At 41.8% G+C, this 16,760-nt stretch overlaps 2 protein-coding genes across 9 annotated transcripts in view; both read left to right on the top strand.

The window, feature by feature from the left end:
* TENT2 (terminal nucleotidyltransferase 2) overlaps positions 1–4,242 on the top strand; it is a 47,831-nt gene extending 43,589 nt beyond the window's left edge. For 5 of the 8 annotated variants that reach the window (XM_074854915.1, XM_074854919.1, XM_074854916.1 and 2 more), the window contains 2 exons: positions 81–146; positions 3,093–4,242. In XM_074854915.1, the coding sequence (XP_074711016.1) occupies positions 81–146; positions 3,093–3,205 (179 nt within the window). In that variant the 3' untranslated portion in view covers positions 3,206–4,242. Of the gene's footprint in view, positions 1–80; positions 161–3,092 lie in introns of all 8 variants that reach the window. The other 3 variants (XM_074854920.1, XM_074854918.1, XM_074854917.1) reach the window with 1 other exon arrangement.
* A 3,670-nt stretch (positions 4,243–7,912) lies between these two features.
* Positions 7,913–16,760, top strand: part of CMYA5 (cardiomyopathy associated 5) — a 49,452-nt gene continuing 40,604 nt past the window's right edge. The window contains exon 1 of the mRNA XM_074855412.1: positions 7,913–8,129. Within this exon, the coding sequence (XP_074711513.1) occupies positions 7,978–8,129 (152 nt within the window). The 5' untranslated portion in view covers positions 7,913–7,977. The remainder of the gene's footprint in view (positions 8,130–16,760) is intronic.

The following is a 16,760-nucleotide window of genomic DNA, read 5'->3' as shown; positions in this document are numbered from 1 at the left end:
TTGTCTCATTACTTGCTCAGTGAAGGCAGCCTAGCTTTAAATTTTTTTAACACTTTTAATGTTTGTGTTTGATCTTGCAGAGCCCTTTGATGGGACAAACACTGCTAGAGCTGTACATGAGAAACAGAAGTTTGATATTATTAGAGGTGAATTTCTGCAGGTAAAAAGTACATCTCATTTAACTTTTCTGATCACTTTGGTTTTCAGGATAGTTGTACAAATGCTAGTCATTGAACCTGCCTGTTTCCAATGTTTGTGTTATGACTATTTCTGTGCTTTCTACTATATAAGTAATAGAAATGCATTTTTATATATTTTTGTGGAAAAGTATTTAGTAAGAATATTTATTAATGTCTGGCACTAGGCATCTGGCTTAAGTTGAAATGGGTACTTGAAATAGGAAACCCTATGTCTTAGATTTTCTTGTGTGTGTAAAAATCTAATGATGGTTAATAGCTTTAGAATTATAACTTTATGTAAAAGAGGAACTCGCTTGATGGTTGCTCTCAAAGAGTTGCAGTCAACAGCTCAATGTCCAAGTGGAGAGCAGTGACAAGTGGTGTTCCTCAGGGGTTTGTGTTGGGACTGGCATTGTTTAACGTCTTGGTTGGCCACATGGGCAGTGGGATCAAGTGCACTCTCAGCAAGTTTGCCGACGACACCAAGCTGTGTGGTGCGGTCGACACGCTGGAGGGAAGGGATGGCGTCCAGAGGGACCTGGACAGGCTTGAGAGGCGGGCCTGTGCAAACCTCATGAAGTTCAACAAGGCCAAGTGCAAGGTCCTGCACATGGGTCAAGGGAATCCCAAGCACAAATACAGGCTGGGCGATGAGTGGATTGAGAGCAGCCCTGCAGAGAAGGACTTGGGGGTGTTAGTGGGTATAAAACTATGAGCCAACAATGTGCACTCACAGCTCAGGAAGCCAACTGCATCCTGAGCTGCATCAAGAGAAGTGTTGCCAGCACATTGAGGGAGGGGATTCTGCCCCTCTATTCTGCTCTTGTGAGACCCCACCTGGAGTACTGCATCCAGCTCTGGGGCACTTGGCATAAGAAAGACATGGACCTGCTTGAGTGGGTCTACAGGAGGGCCACAAAGATGGTCAGGGGGCTGGAGCACCTCCCCTGTGAGGACAGACTGAGAGAGTTGGGGTTGATCAGCCTGGAGAAGACTCAACAGAGACCTTACAGCAGCCTTCCAGTACTTAAAGGGGGCCTACAGGAAAGATGGGGAGGGACTGTTTATCAGGGAATGTAGTGATAGGATGAGGGGTGACGCTTTTGAATTGAAAGAGGTTAGTTTTAGGTTAGACATCAGGAAGAAATTCTTCAGTGTGAGGGTGATGAGACCCTGGAAGAGGTTGCCCAGAGAGGTTGTGGATGTCCCCTCCCTGGCAGTGTTTAAGGCCAGGCTGGACGGGGCTTTGAGTGACCTGGTCCAGTGGAAGGTGTCTCTGCCCATGGCAGGGGGTTGGAACTAGATGGTCTTTAAGGTCCCTTCCAACCCAAACCATTCTATGATGATTATTTCTTCCTACATGAATTTGACTGGTAATAAACAATGTTTTATGCTTCTTACTATCCCTTTTTTATAAATATCACCACCAATGATTTTCTGCTGGTTTTTGACAGCTGTATTAAATTGGTACTTTTCTTTTGGGAGACCACACTCATAATTTTAGAATGAATCGTTCAAACTGGAGCTTTTACTGTTCCAGTCAGTGGAGGAAGCAAGGACAACTTTGAAGCAAGCAAAGATTTAGGCCTTGGTTAAACATCATTTTTCTAAAAATCCTTGCTACCAACTCTTTTATGCATGTCTCCTATCGCAGGCATTGCATTTGGAATTGCAGCTCAAGTTCTAGTTTTCTGAGCTCTCTGACTATGCATAATGTAGTTATGACTAGGAATTAGTGCACAGAACTGGCTTCCAGCTTTAACCAGTCAGACTCCCCTGTTATGCTGTCATTGGAGGCTGCTCTTTACTCCAGTTAATCAAGTCCTTAAATGAGGGCTTCTCCAGCAAAAAGGAAATCAATGCCAGATATTTGTAATAGAACAAATGCTATAAGGTGTTGCCTTAGTCAGAAAAAGATAAGTTTTTTGGTTTGTAATTCTGTTCAGAAACGTCAGTTTCCTTCTATTTAACCATGTTAGTATACAGAATACTGAACTGTTCACATACTTTTACATAAAATACTTGATTTTGTGAATCTGCTAAAGCAGTGGTTTACAGGGCTCTCTCACTGTTCTGTCAAATCAGAGTGAAGTTCTCTTTTCAGTGTTTTAAATTAAAAAATTAGTTTCCAGCCTGTGTGGTTTTCTGAAAAATGTAAAAGCAGTTGTTTGATCCTAGTTGTCTGGAAGCCTATATACTAGAGTGTTACAGCCCTCAAAAAACTTCCACTTTACTAGGAGCCATAAGGAATGACAGTTGCTTAAAACTGCAAGTACTTATTAATCTTGCACTTTTTTTTGAGAAGCCTAAGGAACCTGTTTGTCTCACTGCCCTTGAGAGATTATTCTTCCTGTGGTTTTCATTACACACTGTGGTGGTTTAATTCATTCTGCGTAAAGACAAAAGGGTCACTGCAGTTATTTGCAGGTTCATGGCCTAACAGATGTGACAGATGTGTCCTGGAATTCACACAAGAATACAGAAGAAAATTGAAATAACATATTCTAAAGACACAGTTAAGTTCTGGAATTGTCAGATTCCTGATATGTCTTGTATCAGGAATTTTGACATGTGTGAATTTGAAACAATTATTTTGCAGTCAGAATATCAATGTAATGCTTAAATAATGTTAACATCTGTCTCCACAAATGTGCTCTCGCAAGGCTGTACATTCCTCAGTAGTTCATTACATTTTGTGTACCTTTTTGGCTTTTTTCTTTCCTTAAAAAAAAAAACCCCAACAAACCAAAAAACCCCCAAAACAAACCACAAAACAACACCCCTCTCTTCAAGAATGGGTAAAATACCAACCTAATTTTTGTGGATCACTGAGACTCTGCTGCTTACAGTGATATTTAAGTATTAATGGCAAAGATTATTTAGGCTTTTAAAACCTTGTACTTTTTTCCCCAGGCTTGGCATGTATTACGAAACAGGAAAGACCTGAACTATATATTACCTTTAAGAGCAGCCATACAGAAAAGATAACCAACCTCTTCCACTTTCTTCTTATTGGATCCTGCTGAAATAAAGAACAGTATCACAATCAAGAGGCAGTTACCCCATGGTTTTCTATGACATGTTTTTCTCTGTAAACTTTTGTTAAGGAAATATTTATAAGAAAGGTAGCATATTTTATTATCTACATTTGTTAATACAGCTGTTCATTCAAAGGGTATGTTTTCTGAAAATGCAGTTGAAAATGTTGAAATTTCTGAAAATGTTGTTGACTTCTAGAAGAAATTCAAACAGCAAGCCACAAAAATAAATTCATCTTAAGGGAAGTATGGGAATATACTGACTTGTTTCCATAATTTGTGTAATCATTAATTCAGACATATTTTACCATGAAATGAAGACATTCAGAGCTAAAACAATGCGCAAGTCTGACTATATCCTTAAGGAATTGCATACAGTACCCACTTTGAGGAACAGACAGCCCCTGCTTTAAATCTACGTAATTACAGTAAGCACATTTGTTCAACTTGGCACTTTCCAGTTTTATTTCCCTTTTACATGGAATAACAAGCAACAGTTTATGAAAATTAAGATAGATTATGGTTTGTAGTATGCTGGATATCAAGAACTGTAATCTAAACTGGAATTTTCAAGTAACAGTTCTATGACAAGTTGAAATAAATAAGGACAGATCAATATACATAAATGCTTCATATTCACACAAAGTAGGCAAGAGACTTTTTAGTGGTTCCTTTTACATATGTGAAGTAGTAGTGATGTCTGCTTTGGGGGGGAAAAAAAAACAAAACACACAAACACAAAAAACCAACCCAAACCAAACCCACAAACCAAAAAACACCCAAACCAAAAACAAACACCCCACTACCCTACCACTGCTACAATAAGCTGGGCTTCTGTTTTGATTTTGTGTAAATATTTGTAAATTTGTCAGCTACTGTAAATTAAATTTAAATAGTTAATCTTGAAAATTCTATCTTTTCCAAAATAAAGTTGTGAACACTCTTTTAGACCTCCTGTAACACAATTTGTGCCTCTCACATATTTGTTATTGAAGACTAATTCATTATTAAAACTGTACTTACCACTGATGTCAACTTCATCATTTTTTTAAGTTTAATATTTTGTATGGTGTTCAGTGGAATAATGTTTATATAGAGAAGATACAGCCTATTTTTCCAGTTTATGTTATTTTGTACTGCATATTTAAACTATTTCCTATAATTAAGTGGAAAGGGAAATGTCCTGTAAAGGAAATCTTTCCCCTGTTGCAAATCATAAACTTGTGTAGAGCTATTCTGTGCTGCATCTGTGTACAGGTAAAAGTTTCATCTATTGCCGTCTCTAACGAGATTGTGAAAACCCTTATGACTAATATAAGGGTTGTGGCTAATAACAAGCATTATCTCTTCTTGTGCACACTTTTAAGTTCTAATTTATTTCAAGTTTTACAGTTTAGAAGTTCTAGAAAGTGTAAACTATTTGCCAGCTGTGAGGTTACTTGGTACATACTTCATCTAGTCTAAGATTAAAACAGCTTCCTTCTGCAATGTATACATTCTTTCCATTTTAATCCAAGCCCAGCAATCCGCTAAAATGTTCTTACTCAATTCATACGTTCCCCCTCACTGCCCTTCCTCTTTATAAAATGGTAGACTTGGTCACAGTGAAACATTCACTTTTACCTGCTTGTAAAATGGAAGCAGAAGTTTTTTGTACAAGATGATGTCTGGATTCAAAGAGGTTCTGCAAGCCCTAGGTGGATTTGGAGGAGAGGGGAGGGCTGCTCATTTTTTAAAAAGGTGCTGGCTCTCTCTTTGTCTAGAAAATCTGTTTGGGGACAAGCCTGTTTGTTGCTTCCCCTCTAGAAAACTTTCCTCACAGAAAACGCCCCAGTAATTTACTGTGTTAGCTAAGCAAGGTGGTGTAACTTGGTTTAGTTTACAGTGAAAGAAACTAGTGGGTAATCTGGCAAGAGCATGAAAAGTGTCAGGGCTCTCACATATTAAAATGTAATCTGAGAGGTCTAGAAAAGAGATTTCACCAGATGTCACGTTATATTATTCTCCTGTCAAGGCTAACGAGCAGCACCACTTTCCATGAGTGAACATAATTGTATTTGTTAAATGGTGGGCTGCAACTTTTGTCAGAAAACTTCAGATAAAATGCCACAAAATAAATGCTTTGGGGAGAGTGAGTAGGAGCTGAACTTTGGCTAACTTTGGATTCAGTTCTGCATAGTCTGAAGTTGTTCAGAGGTTTAATGACATGTATTTTCATCTACTCTAGGCAGGTATCCAGAGCAAGAAATTCACTAATGGCTATCATAAATCTTAGTATGAAGTTTTCCCTTCTCCTCAACTTCAGAATAAAAACCTTTACACACCTGTCCCTTGACATACACCCTAGCAGGAATAGTTTTTCTGGAAGACCTTTGGTAAAAGGTGGTGTTTCCATGGAGTGTTCAAGGTTTCAGCATTTGTGCAAGATGCTTAACTTCTTTGAGGCTTCTTACTGCCTTGAAATAAAAATGCTTTAGTTCAGCTGTTTGTTCTTTTAGGACTAGTTTTGACTACTCAGTTTGGCATTGGGGTTGCCTGTCATTTCTCACCTTATGTCAGAAACTACTAGTGTCTCATATAGAATTTCAGGAACTGTCTTTAGTCCTCTAGCAGTGCGTTTAATTAACAGGCTCAGAGCTGTATGGGAAGACTAAACATTAGCAAGAGCTTCCCATTCAGTAACAGTAGTGCCAGAACTGGCATAGGCTGTATACTGTGAAACTTGAAGCTTCTTTTCTAGCTCTCACTTCTCCTAAAATGTGATTGTGTAAGTGTGCTCTCTGTACTTTAAGGTGTTCTGACAGTATGAGAGCTTATTTTTAAGAAATCCCTTACAAAGAGTACAATATAAACCAGTTTTAAGACTCAAAGGTGGCATGGTTATTTGGGAGAAATGGGCAACCATGATAAGGATGTAAGATGAATTGTAGATAACCAGAAGTTAGCATTTGTGAATACTGTCCCAAATGCTTATTTGGAACCAATGCCTTGAACTTGTGTTACTGGACTCAATTCACAGTATATTGGGTGTTAAATTTAACTCCATATGAGAATGTCACTCTTGATTTAAAATGGACTCTACTTGCTCTGGATTATCTCACGTGTATTTTGTAGTGTTTGTTATGTTGTCTTGTTTTCTCCAATCCTTGTATGTTTTGATATAAATCTTTCCCTCACTGATTTTACAGAGTATAGTGCTTGTAGGAAGAGCATGAAAGAATATGCTATTTTGGTCAATTTACAGATCAGATTAAGTTGTGAGAAGTACAGGAAGGAGAGCACTAAGTCTGGAAATAATTTGAAGGAGTTCTGGTTACTCACCTTCCTCTTGCTGTGCCGAAGACTGATTCAAAACTTGTGCAATATATTTATGCTTCATATAAAAGCATTTCTAGAAGGTTGTAATGCTCTTGTCTTCCGTGTGTAAAGAATGTGAAGTTCTCTACCTTAAATATCATTGTACTGTGTACACTGTCTCTGTGCTCATGATAAAATATGGAATTTAAGTTAGTATCTTTTTCAAGTACACTTCTTCAGGAAATTATGTTCTGGCCTTGTAAATTGTGTACTTCAGTGGGTAGGTCAAGAGACCAGACAGGTTTTATCTGTATGTACTGTTTAGGAAATATTTTACTTGAAGTGAATCTGTCAGTAGAAATTTAATTTAGCATTGCAGAGAGAGCTTGTACTCAGAAATACTTGCTTGGGTGTTTCTGTACTTACAACACAAGGAAGAGTTCGCTGACCAATTTATAGCCAGCTATTTATTTGACGAATAAAAAATAAAAACATCACCACCCTCCCCCCCCACCAAAAAGGAAAAAAAGGGGGATTAGAGTTACTCTGTGTATTCAATGTTTTATACCTGAAATAGCTTCGAAGTTCTTTAGTTAGAATCAGAGTCTCAGTGCTTCTCCCCCTCTACTAAAAAATATTTTTTAAAAAGTCACTAGTTTGGCTAGTACAGGTTGGAAATATTTTCATTTTGTCTGTGAAAAGCGCTGCATTTTGTGTGAAATGCAGAATAATAAAGGGTAAGTGTGGCTTAACCTAAACCCTACATGGTAATGTAGTTTGTCTTTGCTTTAAATTAAAATTGGCTCAAGTCCAGTCAAAGAGGAGATTTTAAATGTCCTGTGATTTAACACAGCAACAAATTTGGGAGTTGAAAAGTATTCCCTGTGTGTTGTTAAAAACTACAGTGCATCTGATACCTCTTAGGGTACAGTATTAATTATTAAAGTCATATGTCCTAGGCGCTCATCCACTAATAATTCTATTTGACCTCTCTAGCTCAAATCTGAGGCACTCCGGGTGTGCTCAGGAGTGGAACTTGCTTTTGAATGTACCAAATGCACCTTTTCTTGGAGCCACAAGAAAACTCTCCTTCCACTTCATCTGTGCCATCCACCCCAAATTCACTAGAGGTGGCTTGGGAAGGTGTGCGGGGGCTCCAGCCCCTTTCTCCTGCCGCTGTCCCTGCTGTAAAAACACCTCGTTGGCAGCAGCGGGCAGGTGAAGGGATGAGCAGCTGGAGAGATGGCCCTCAGGTTTTGCCACGTGTCCTGACACCCGGTTGGTGCTAGGACCCAGGGTAGGTCCAGCAGCGACTCGGCGCTGTAACTTCGCAGCTTCTATTTAAAGACTGCCCTGAGTCAGGAGAAGCGAGAGCTGCTGGGGATGACAGTTGCTTCAGGCAACCCTGGGTTGGACAGGGTCGGGGGTAAAAATCACCGGCGAGGGCCTGAGCTGGGAAGGGCATGGAGGGGTACCGCGGCGCCGAGTGTGACAGGGCATCTGAGACCTCGTCCTTTGTAGAGGATGAAGAAGAAGAGGAGGAGGAAGAGGAGGAGGAGGAAGAAGAGGAGGAAGAGGCTGTGGACCCAGAGGAAGCAGAGGAGCTGACTAACAGGTACTGCCTCCCCAGGGACTCGCAGCCTCAGGGGCAGCTGGCAGCCCCATGCCAAAGCACCAGCCCGGGGTGTGCCAGAATGGGAGCCCGGTGATGGTTTTAGTGCCTTTCCCCCTTCTCTTCCCCAACTGCTGCAGATAAAAAAGAAGGGGGGGAAGGCGGCCTAAGGGGGGGCTGTTAATGGGGCTTTTTTTGGATGGGTATGGCTGTAATTAAGTTTTGTGCAGTAGGTGCCTGGCCTGAGTTCCCTAAAAGCTTTTCTATTTAAAGATCCTCTGGCATGACAGCTCAAGTGGCATCTCCCTCTGCTCCTCCCTCTCTGGCTGACTCTTTGTCACATATTGATCTTAAATGCTCTGCAGATTTGCTTGTCAGGGAGAAAATGGTCAAAGATTATAATGGCATATTGAAATTTGTTCCTTTTTATGGCCTTTCTTCCTTCCTGCTTGTCCCTCTCTTTTCAGTCTCTTCCTCAAAAAAGGAAAAACTTGTACATGCTTGCCACTGGATTTTGGGGGTGAAAGGAGGAATATTTTATCAAGTTGATTGTTTAATTATATTTTTTCGTAACTCTTGCACAGAAAGTTTGTTGTCCTAATGTTGTGCTCCTACCATCAGGAAAATAACAAGTGAGACAGCGGCCCAGCGCCGAGCGCATGGCCCTGGTTCTGCGCAGGATGTGGAGGCATCTGCAACCTGATCCACACGGACGAATTCCTTCAGCTATACCAGTGCTGTTGGGTTCAAAAAGAGACTGTGAGGCCTAAGAGTCCCCCAGTGCATTTCGGGTTGCAGGATTTCTTCCCTGACTTGAATAAAGCCTATCAGTTTTGGGTGGATACTGTAGGAAGAACCAAAGCCATTAATGTTGACAGCTTAAGGTATTTCCAGAAACCGTTTTTTTAAGAAATTTCGGTCATACAGTTCCTAAAACCTCAGTGCTGTGGAGCCATCCTGCATTTACAAACCACTCTGGGTGTATCATAGTTCACAGTGCTTTCTGACATTGCTGATGGTCACTGGGAGAAAAAAGATGGTAGAAGAGAGGCAGGAGGGGCTCTCTGCAGCCTAACCCATCCCGAGTGCTGTGGGAATGAAAGCCAAACAGGGAAACGTAGTCCAGGACTGCAGGAAAACTTCCTTGCAGAGGGAGTAGCGAGCTAGTTTTCTAAAGTGGGGAGGCACCCCCAGTGTGTAACAGAGGGAGATGTTGACTCTTCAGTCCCATACTGACAGAGAGGGGGTTTATGTGCCGATAAACACTGCACATGGATGCAACCCTACAAAAAAACCAGCTGAAGTTGGTGGAGTGGAACTACTCACTGCAGACAGCTAAAACACAACTGACTGGGTATTTTTTACTGGAATCTGCAATTAAATGGCTAATAATAAAACTGAAATTGTAAAACAAGTGGGAATGGCTAACTTCTCCCTTAAAGGGAGGGAAATCTATGTAGCTTCGCAGTTATTTGCTGCTTGTGCTAGGAGCACGGCTTCTCCATGGGTGCGTGTTAGCAGCTCCTAGTAGCTGGGTCTTGCTTCTGGCTGGCAGCCTCTGCAATGCAAACCTGGGCATTGCATCTCACCACTTAGTTGAATCACAGCAACCATTACCTTTAGCTGTCAGTTATATTAAGCATTGCAGAGTCTATCCCTATCCTTAACCATCTTACTAATAAGAGAGGTCAGAGTCTACCGGAGAGGTTTAACAGCTGTGCTCAGTGGTAACTGAGTATATTTAAATCCATTTTATTAGTTTAATTATATTAAAGGAGATGTAAAATTTGGGGTTTGGCACACATACTGTAACTGCACCAAGCACTCAGCAATAGCTTAGTAAAGTTAAATAAAACCGACTCTTTAGCTGCTTAAATTTTGTTGTTGCAAGTATCAGCTCGGTTGTTGAACTTAAGGCCTCCTGTGCTGGGTGCCTGGGCAGAGCTCGTGGGAGGTGCTAGATAAGCAAGAACAGCCGGGCCAAGCCTCTGGGACAGACTTACTCAGGCTGTGAGCTAATTATTTGTTGACAAACAGGTTTTCAAGCCCCTGTTGCAGAACAGATTTTTCTGTGTGTGTGTGCTTTGAAAACACAGCTTAGAGGAGGTGTAACCAATATGCAAACTTGGCTGAAGACAGCTTGTCCTGGACCCTGCCGTCACTGATTTATTTTTAACAACCCCAAGCTCTCTGCTGCTTTTGTCTTCCTCCTCTGCATGCAGTTGAACAGCACCTGGTTGTGCAACATTGCAGTCAGCAGGAAATTCCCAATTGGCTCCTATTTCCACCTTTCAAGCAGGCTAAATATCCTTATACCTGTTTTATGAGAGAGTTATGCAGAGAGATTGCTGGCCCAAGGTCAGCAAGTGCCTGTGTGAAAGAAGAGCCCTTGTGTTCCTCTGGGACACCAACCCCTGAGCCCTGACTGACCCACTCCACTTCCACACCAGTCCCTCTGCAGCAGCTGTGGGGAATGAAATCCCAAAAGCTGCAGCAGAGTTTATGACTTGCCTCAAAATTATGATGCATGCACATAAAAAGCAGAAAAGTTTGGGTTTCACATCTTTATTACCCTTTTTAATGTAATCTTTAAATAATTTGGTTTCCTAACACAGGTTTTTATGCAAGTAATGAGACCAACATGCAACATCAGTACCTATCATAAAGATGCGATAAGGCATCGATCGTATCCTTGTCAGCATAAATAACCCACTGATCTTCAGAGGATTCATGCAATGTTTTCTTGCCTTTGGGCGTTTTACTATCTGAGATAGACAGATTGTGACAAATGTCTTTTGTTTCTAGCTCCATGTAGGATTAATCATAGAATCATAGTATCATAGTGTCCCTCAAACAGGGTTCGTTACCCAGTGTGCAAAAGCCAATCTTACACACAGAGCTGAGATAGCAGTTTATTCCATATTTGCACAGAGATGGGTGCTAGGTGGTAATTTCACAAAACTAGCACACCACATAAAAGAGCTTTAAGGTATTTATACACTTGAGGGTACACGAATACGCATTTATTATAATGTCCATTGGTTAGTTTCTTATCACTGTATCCCTCATTGGTTAGTAACATTCCTCATTGCAATTTAAAGTTATGGTGTATTTTAATTTTTCTACACAAGCTCAAAGGGTGAGGGTCTTTATTTGGGCAGGGGTCTTCAGAGCAGGGGGCATGATTTTTACAGTTATAATAAGGATGGTTCCTCCAAAGGACACTCTAATCTCTAATTAAGCTGATTTACGGTATACAATTTTAATGAGCTTTCATATTTCAGGTTCTTCTTCTTCAAGGACAGTAGCTCCTGATTAGAAATTCCTTACTAAATCATTGCTGATGGTTTAAAGAACACACTGACCTAACTGATACATCCTGTATGGCCTTGTATTTGATGAGAAACATTTGTACAGACTGTAGTATGTCCTGTAAGTCCTTGTACTTGATGAGAAACATTTGTTCAGGCTACATTAGAATGGTTTGGGTTGGAAGGAACCTTAAAGATCGTCTAGTCCCACCCCCCTGCCATGCGCAGGGACACCTTCCACTAGACCAGGTTGCTCAAAGCCCCCTCCAACCTGACGAACACTTCCAGGGAGGGAGCATCAACTTCTCTGGGCAACCTGTTCCAGTGCCTCACCACCCTCACAGTAAAGAATTTCTTTCTTATATCTAACCTAAATGTACCCTGTTTCAGTTTAAAACTGTTACCCTTCATCCTACCACTACATTCTCTGACAGAGTGCCTCCCCATCTTTCCTTTCTTTCCTTTCTTTTTTTAGGTTAATCATCTAAACAGAGGAAATATTTTAAAAGCATGTATTGTGTGTTTTAAGGCAAACATAAGTATGAAGATAGTAGGTTTTAATTTTTGTGTTAGTAACAGTGAGAATTAAGTCTAGCTATAGGAAAATAGTTTACCAGTTAACTGCTTTACATACCCACTGGAATATCTGTGTCTCTAACAACTACGTGATGGGCGAGCTGCGCTGACACGCTTCTGTTTCTCAAACTGTTCCCAGCTGATTTCCTTGTGCAGTGGGAAGGTCTCTGGATCTGTCTGTATGCAGGGCTTACATAAAAAGGACTCTGCAGCCAATTTATATATGTTTCCATGTAGCTGGTTTGCCTGGAATGCGTAGGGGGCTCATTTCATCTATTGATTTAGTGGTGACCTAAGATTGGTAAATAGGGGAAAAGTCCTGGACTTCTAGAATTATTTTTTAATAATTTTTTTTATATGAAGCAGTGCGTCCACAAGATGAGAGGTGTGGAAGCTTTAGAGCGAAGTCTAGCTTAGAATGATTGGTTAAACAGATGAAAGTGGAAGCACAGCTGAGAAGGGGACTTCCTGCCGTGTGGGGGATGCTGCAGCATCCAGGAAAGCAAAGTTGTGGAATGATAGCAAATGGGATGGTGGGAAAGAAGGGGTGCAAATGGGAGTGCTGGGGATTTGTCTTCCCAAGGGAAAGTTTGCCATACCCTCCTCAAAGCAGAGAAAGATGTGGGGAAAGGGTGTGTGATTTTAGTTTCCTAGATGAGCCAGGGCCTGCCTTGGGCTGGGGCAGAAAGGGCCCCTGTGGCTGTTTACCCACCACCAGCTGTGGGTGCGTGCACAGGGAAGGCAAGAGCGGTGGGAATCGGAGGCTTGGCATTGCCCTGCACGAGCCATTTTGAGCACGGTGGGGCAGAGGCTGGAGCTAAAGGGCACCGGGAGCAGCTCAACAGGGCAAAACATCAAGGTGGGGGCACTGCAGTGGGGAGCGGTGCAGCTGAGGACCCCCACTGCATGTCCCAGCCCCTGCCAGCAGCTGCAACCCATCACTCCATGTTTTGTTTCTCTTCGGCCTTTTAGATAATATTACCTGAGTCCTTGATAAAGGACTACAGTGCAGTTTGCATCCGAAATAACACTCAGACTTCAAGAAGTCCCCCATTAGGTCTCAGCAAGGTGACTAAAACAGTGTGTAAAGGAAGTCTCCCACCCAGACCGAAGTGTTTGTTCAATACCTGTGCTCCCTCCACGACCTGTACAGTGGAGAATCCAGAATGCGGGAGCAAGGCAGACCTCTGTGGCACAGAGGTGCTGCAGTTTCTCAAGTAGCATCTGAAACTGTGACCAGCAATGCCACTGGGCCATGCCACGGCCTGATGTATGGAATTCAGGTGAGCGCTGCAGCAGGTTGTGTCCCTTCCCAGACATTTGCAAACATCCAAGGTGGAACAAAATGTGTGAGATGGGCCCAGCTCCTGCCTCCCAGCTACTCTTAATAAAAATCAGCTCTGTAGCAGAGTGAGCAGCTGTCTTAACTGCTTTTAGATAAGTATTCATTTGAGTTTGGACAGATGCATGAGCCACTGTGTTGCCAGAAGGGATACCATTAACACTGAAGGAAGTTAGCAGTAGGTTAAGAAGTGAAAGGCTGGGTTTAAAGTAGTGACTTTCTGTAACTCCTAATTCTCTTACCCTGAAGAAGGAGGTGGATGAGCTATAGCCCTAGGAAATGCAGAGCAAGAGACAGAGACCTCGCTAAGCATTCTGATTGCTGTAGGGGGAAAGGGGGAGTGTGGTAAAGCCAGAAACCACAAGAATGTACAGAACAAAAACACAAACACAGAAAAATAAAGTGTTTCCTTCAAATAGGAAGGCAAGCTGGCCAATACCGATTTCCACCTTCCCTGCATTATGCCTGCAGGGCTGAAGTAGGAGTCTTCAGGGAATAAGAGATCTTGGGAGTGCAGGCCACTGCCACAGCTTGACAACTCCGTCATTTTATCTGGGTTGTTTTCAGCTTGAGAGGTGCTATGCAGCAAACAGCAACAAATTTTGATATACCAGGAGTGACAGGGTCTGGTGTGAAGAGGATGAAGGAAGGCTCTGGAGGATTTTAGAAAGCTGATGAGCCCATCAGCTGTGCTTCTCTGCAATGGTGGTGGTGTAGCACAGATGGACAGACCTCACTCAGCGTGCCTGAACATGACTGCTCCAGCAGCTGGGGAGATGAAAACTCTTCCCTGGTATGATACATAAGGGAATATGTGCCCAGCTTGCTGGGCCAGACTAGAAACCTGAAATCCAAGTGGACACAGCATGGAAGTCATAGTGAGAAGCAGAAGGAGGCGATAAGAAAAATGTAATTTTGAGCTATTATGACAGGAAGAACAAAACCAGTTGTCAGTGTCATCAAGAGTTACAAAAGGTTTGAGTCAATGTCCTAGCAGAAAATAACAAACTGACAGCACACATGCTGACAGGATTGCGTGTGAAATGTCTACGTGGAACAAAGGCAGCACTGTTTTTTATCCCTGGATGTCAGTGGCTTCATATCTGTATTTATGGAGCTGAAACATTGCAAATGTGTTTTTGTAATGGCAGACAGAGAACTTATCTGACTAGAGGGGGTTCTTTCAGCTACTGCTGTGCAGCATACAAATTGTATACAAAACTAGGACAGCATTTGGAAGTATATTGGAAGGAAATGCTTGACTTATGTGTCTTTCATTCTGATCTTCAAAATATAAAGCACCATCTCATCACACTGTAGAGGAATATGTCACCGCAACCTTGAAATGGACAATGATGTGAATAATTCAAGCTTTTTGCATAGACAGGGCCAGGGCAGCCCGTTCTTATTCACTAATACCAGCTGAAGTGGGAGTGATGCTTTGTTCTGCATGGAGTTTTATTTAATAACACCAGGTAGTGCAGAAAAATATGTTTAAAAATATACGAGGGTGATTTAGAAGTTGAAAAATAAAGAAAGATTAGTCATCTGTTATTGTGGACTCAAATAAGTCCTGAAAGCTTCCTTAGTACTATTGCTATTGATTTATTTTATTTTATTTTGCTATGCCCAAGTCAACCTAATGCCAACCCATGAAACTGGCAAAGGAAAAGCTAGCAGCACAGTTGGTATAGATTGGTTTGCTTTGCCTCTTCCTCCAACCTGTAAATTTTACCTTATGGAGCTAGTCTTGCTAGAGTACTACACCAAGGCAGAAAATCAGCTGTACATCCTGGGTCTTATATCTGTTTGAGGGGTGGTTTTGGGGTATTTTTTGGCTAAGATGTCATTATTTAGTATTGCACTGTCAGACTCTCTTTGAATTGTGGGCTTTAGTCCAAGCTGTCCTGTTAGTCACAGTCTCCAGACCAGCCCAGTCATCACAACTGGCTTTAAGCCCCATCACTGGACTTGGTACCCTCTTGCCCACTTGATACCCATGTTGTCCCACCACTGCCTGGTCAGGCTGTTGTCCCACAGGGTGACTTCAGTCTTTAGTTAGCACCAAGGACATCAGGGATGAGATGGTCTGTGCATCAGTCTCCACAGACCTCAGCATGGGCCAGTGCAGGGCAGCCCTTCTTGTTCTGTGCTCTGGAGAGCAAATTCATGGAAAGATAAGGCCGGCATGGCTAATACCAGGATTACCTTTTTGCTTCTGATAGGAACTGAGCAGTTTTGCTGAGTGCCCTGTAGAAAAACATTACAGTTCAGAGAGTTTGCTTGATGGAGCAATTATGGCTCTCCTCAGGACTTCCTCTTCTCCTTCAAAGATCTCTTCCTTCTGCCAAGTGCTTGGTGCCCTCTGGAAACAATGCTGACTGCTTCTCAGGGGTATCCTCCTGCCTCTGCAGCTGCAGTTATGTCTGGTACCCGGGTGGTGCTGGGTTGCAGCCTGTGGCAGTTGGTCAGATGGGTTCTGCTTCTCTGATCCCGTGGTCAGGAGCCACATTTCTTCACTCTTGATGAAGAAGTGCTCTATCCTAATCATCTGGAAAGTGACCCTCCCCTCTGCTCAGTGGAAGTGGGATGTTGAGTGGCCATAGGTTTGCATCCTTCCATGGGCATGACAGAGACTTCACCACCTCTGCTCTACTGAAGCCTCTGCCTTTGCCAGCAGATACTCTGACTTTCTTTCCCTCAGCTACTAATACAATTTCCCTAAATGAACTGCTGTCTGCTCAAGAAATATTTGGGTTCTGATTACCTTTTCTGTATTTTTTTGGAACAAATATTGCAACCTTAAAAATACTTTATTTTTAAAAATTATATTATGTCTTTCAATTGCTTTTGCTGTTCTTTACACTCTTATTTCTAAGACTGTTTTTTATCCTAAAGCTTCCCAGAAAACATTTCTCCAGCCTTTTTTTTTTCAACTGAGATATTTGATTGCATCATATGACAGTGCACTGATTACATATCATAAGGTTTAAAGTTAGCTTTATAGAACATTGTTTTTTTATTTGGGGAGGACTTGGTATATTTTTATTGTTGAATGTATTCTAAATTACTTTCTTAAATATGTAAAGTGCTTAGAGGAAGAAACATATGAGAAGACAGTAACAAACTAGCGGATAGATTCCCTACTCCTTTGAGCATTGTATAATCATTTACACTTGAGCAAAGCAAGTGTGGGTGCTATTAAAACACTGACAGTATCTTCTAAGTGTTTAATGTAAGGTTTAAATTATGCTGTGAGATAACCACGCACTGGAGAATGGTTCCAGAATCAGCTCAATCTCACACCGGCAAAAGAAGGTCAGATCAAAGACTGGTTTTCCTGCATTGTCAAGAGCATTTAAACACCTCCCCTTCATTGAACTAACCTTGCAACATGAAGCTTTA

Source organism: Strix uralensis, chromosome Z (assembly GCF_047716275.1).
Source record: "Strix uralensis isolate ZFMK-TIS-50842 chromosome Z, bStrUra1, whole genome shotgun sequence".
NCBI lineage: Eukaryota > Metazoa > Chordata > Aves > Strigiformes > Strigidae > Strix > Strix uralensis.
This window is presented reverse-complemented; position numbering and strand designations above follow the sequence as displayed.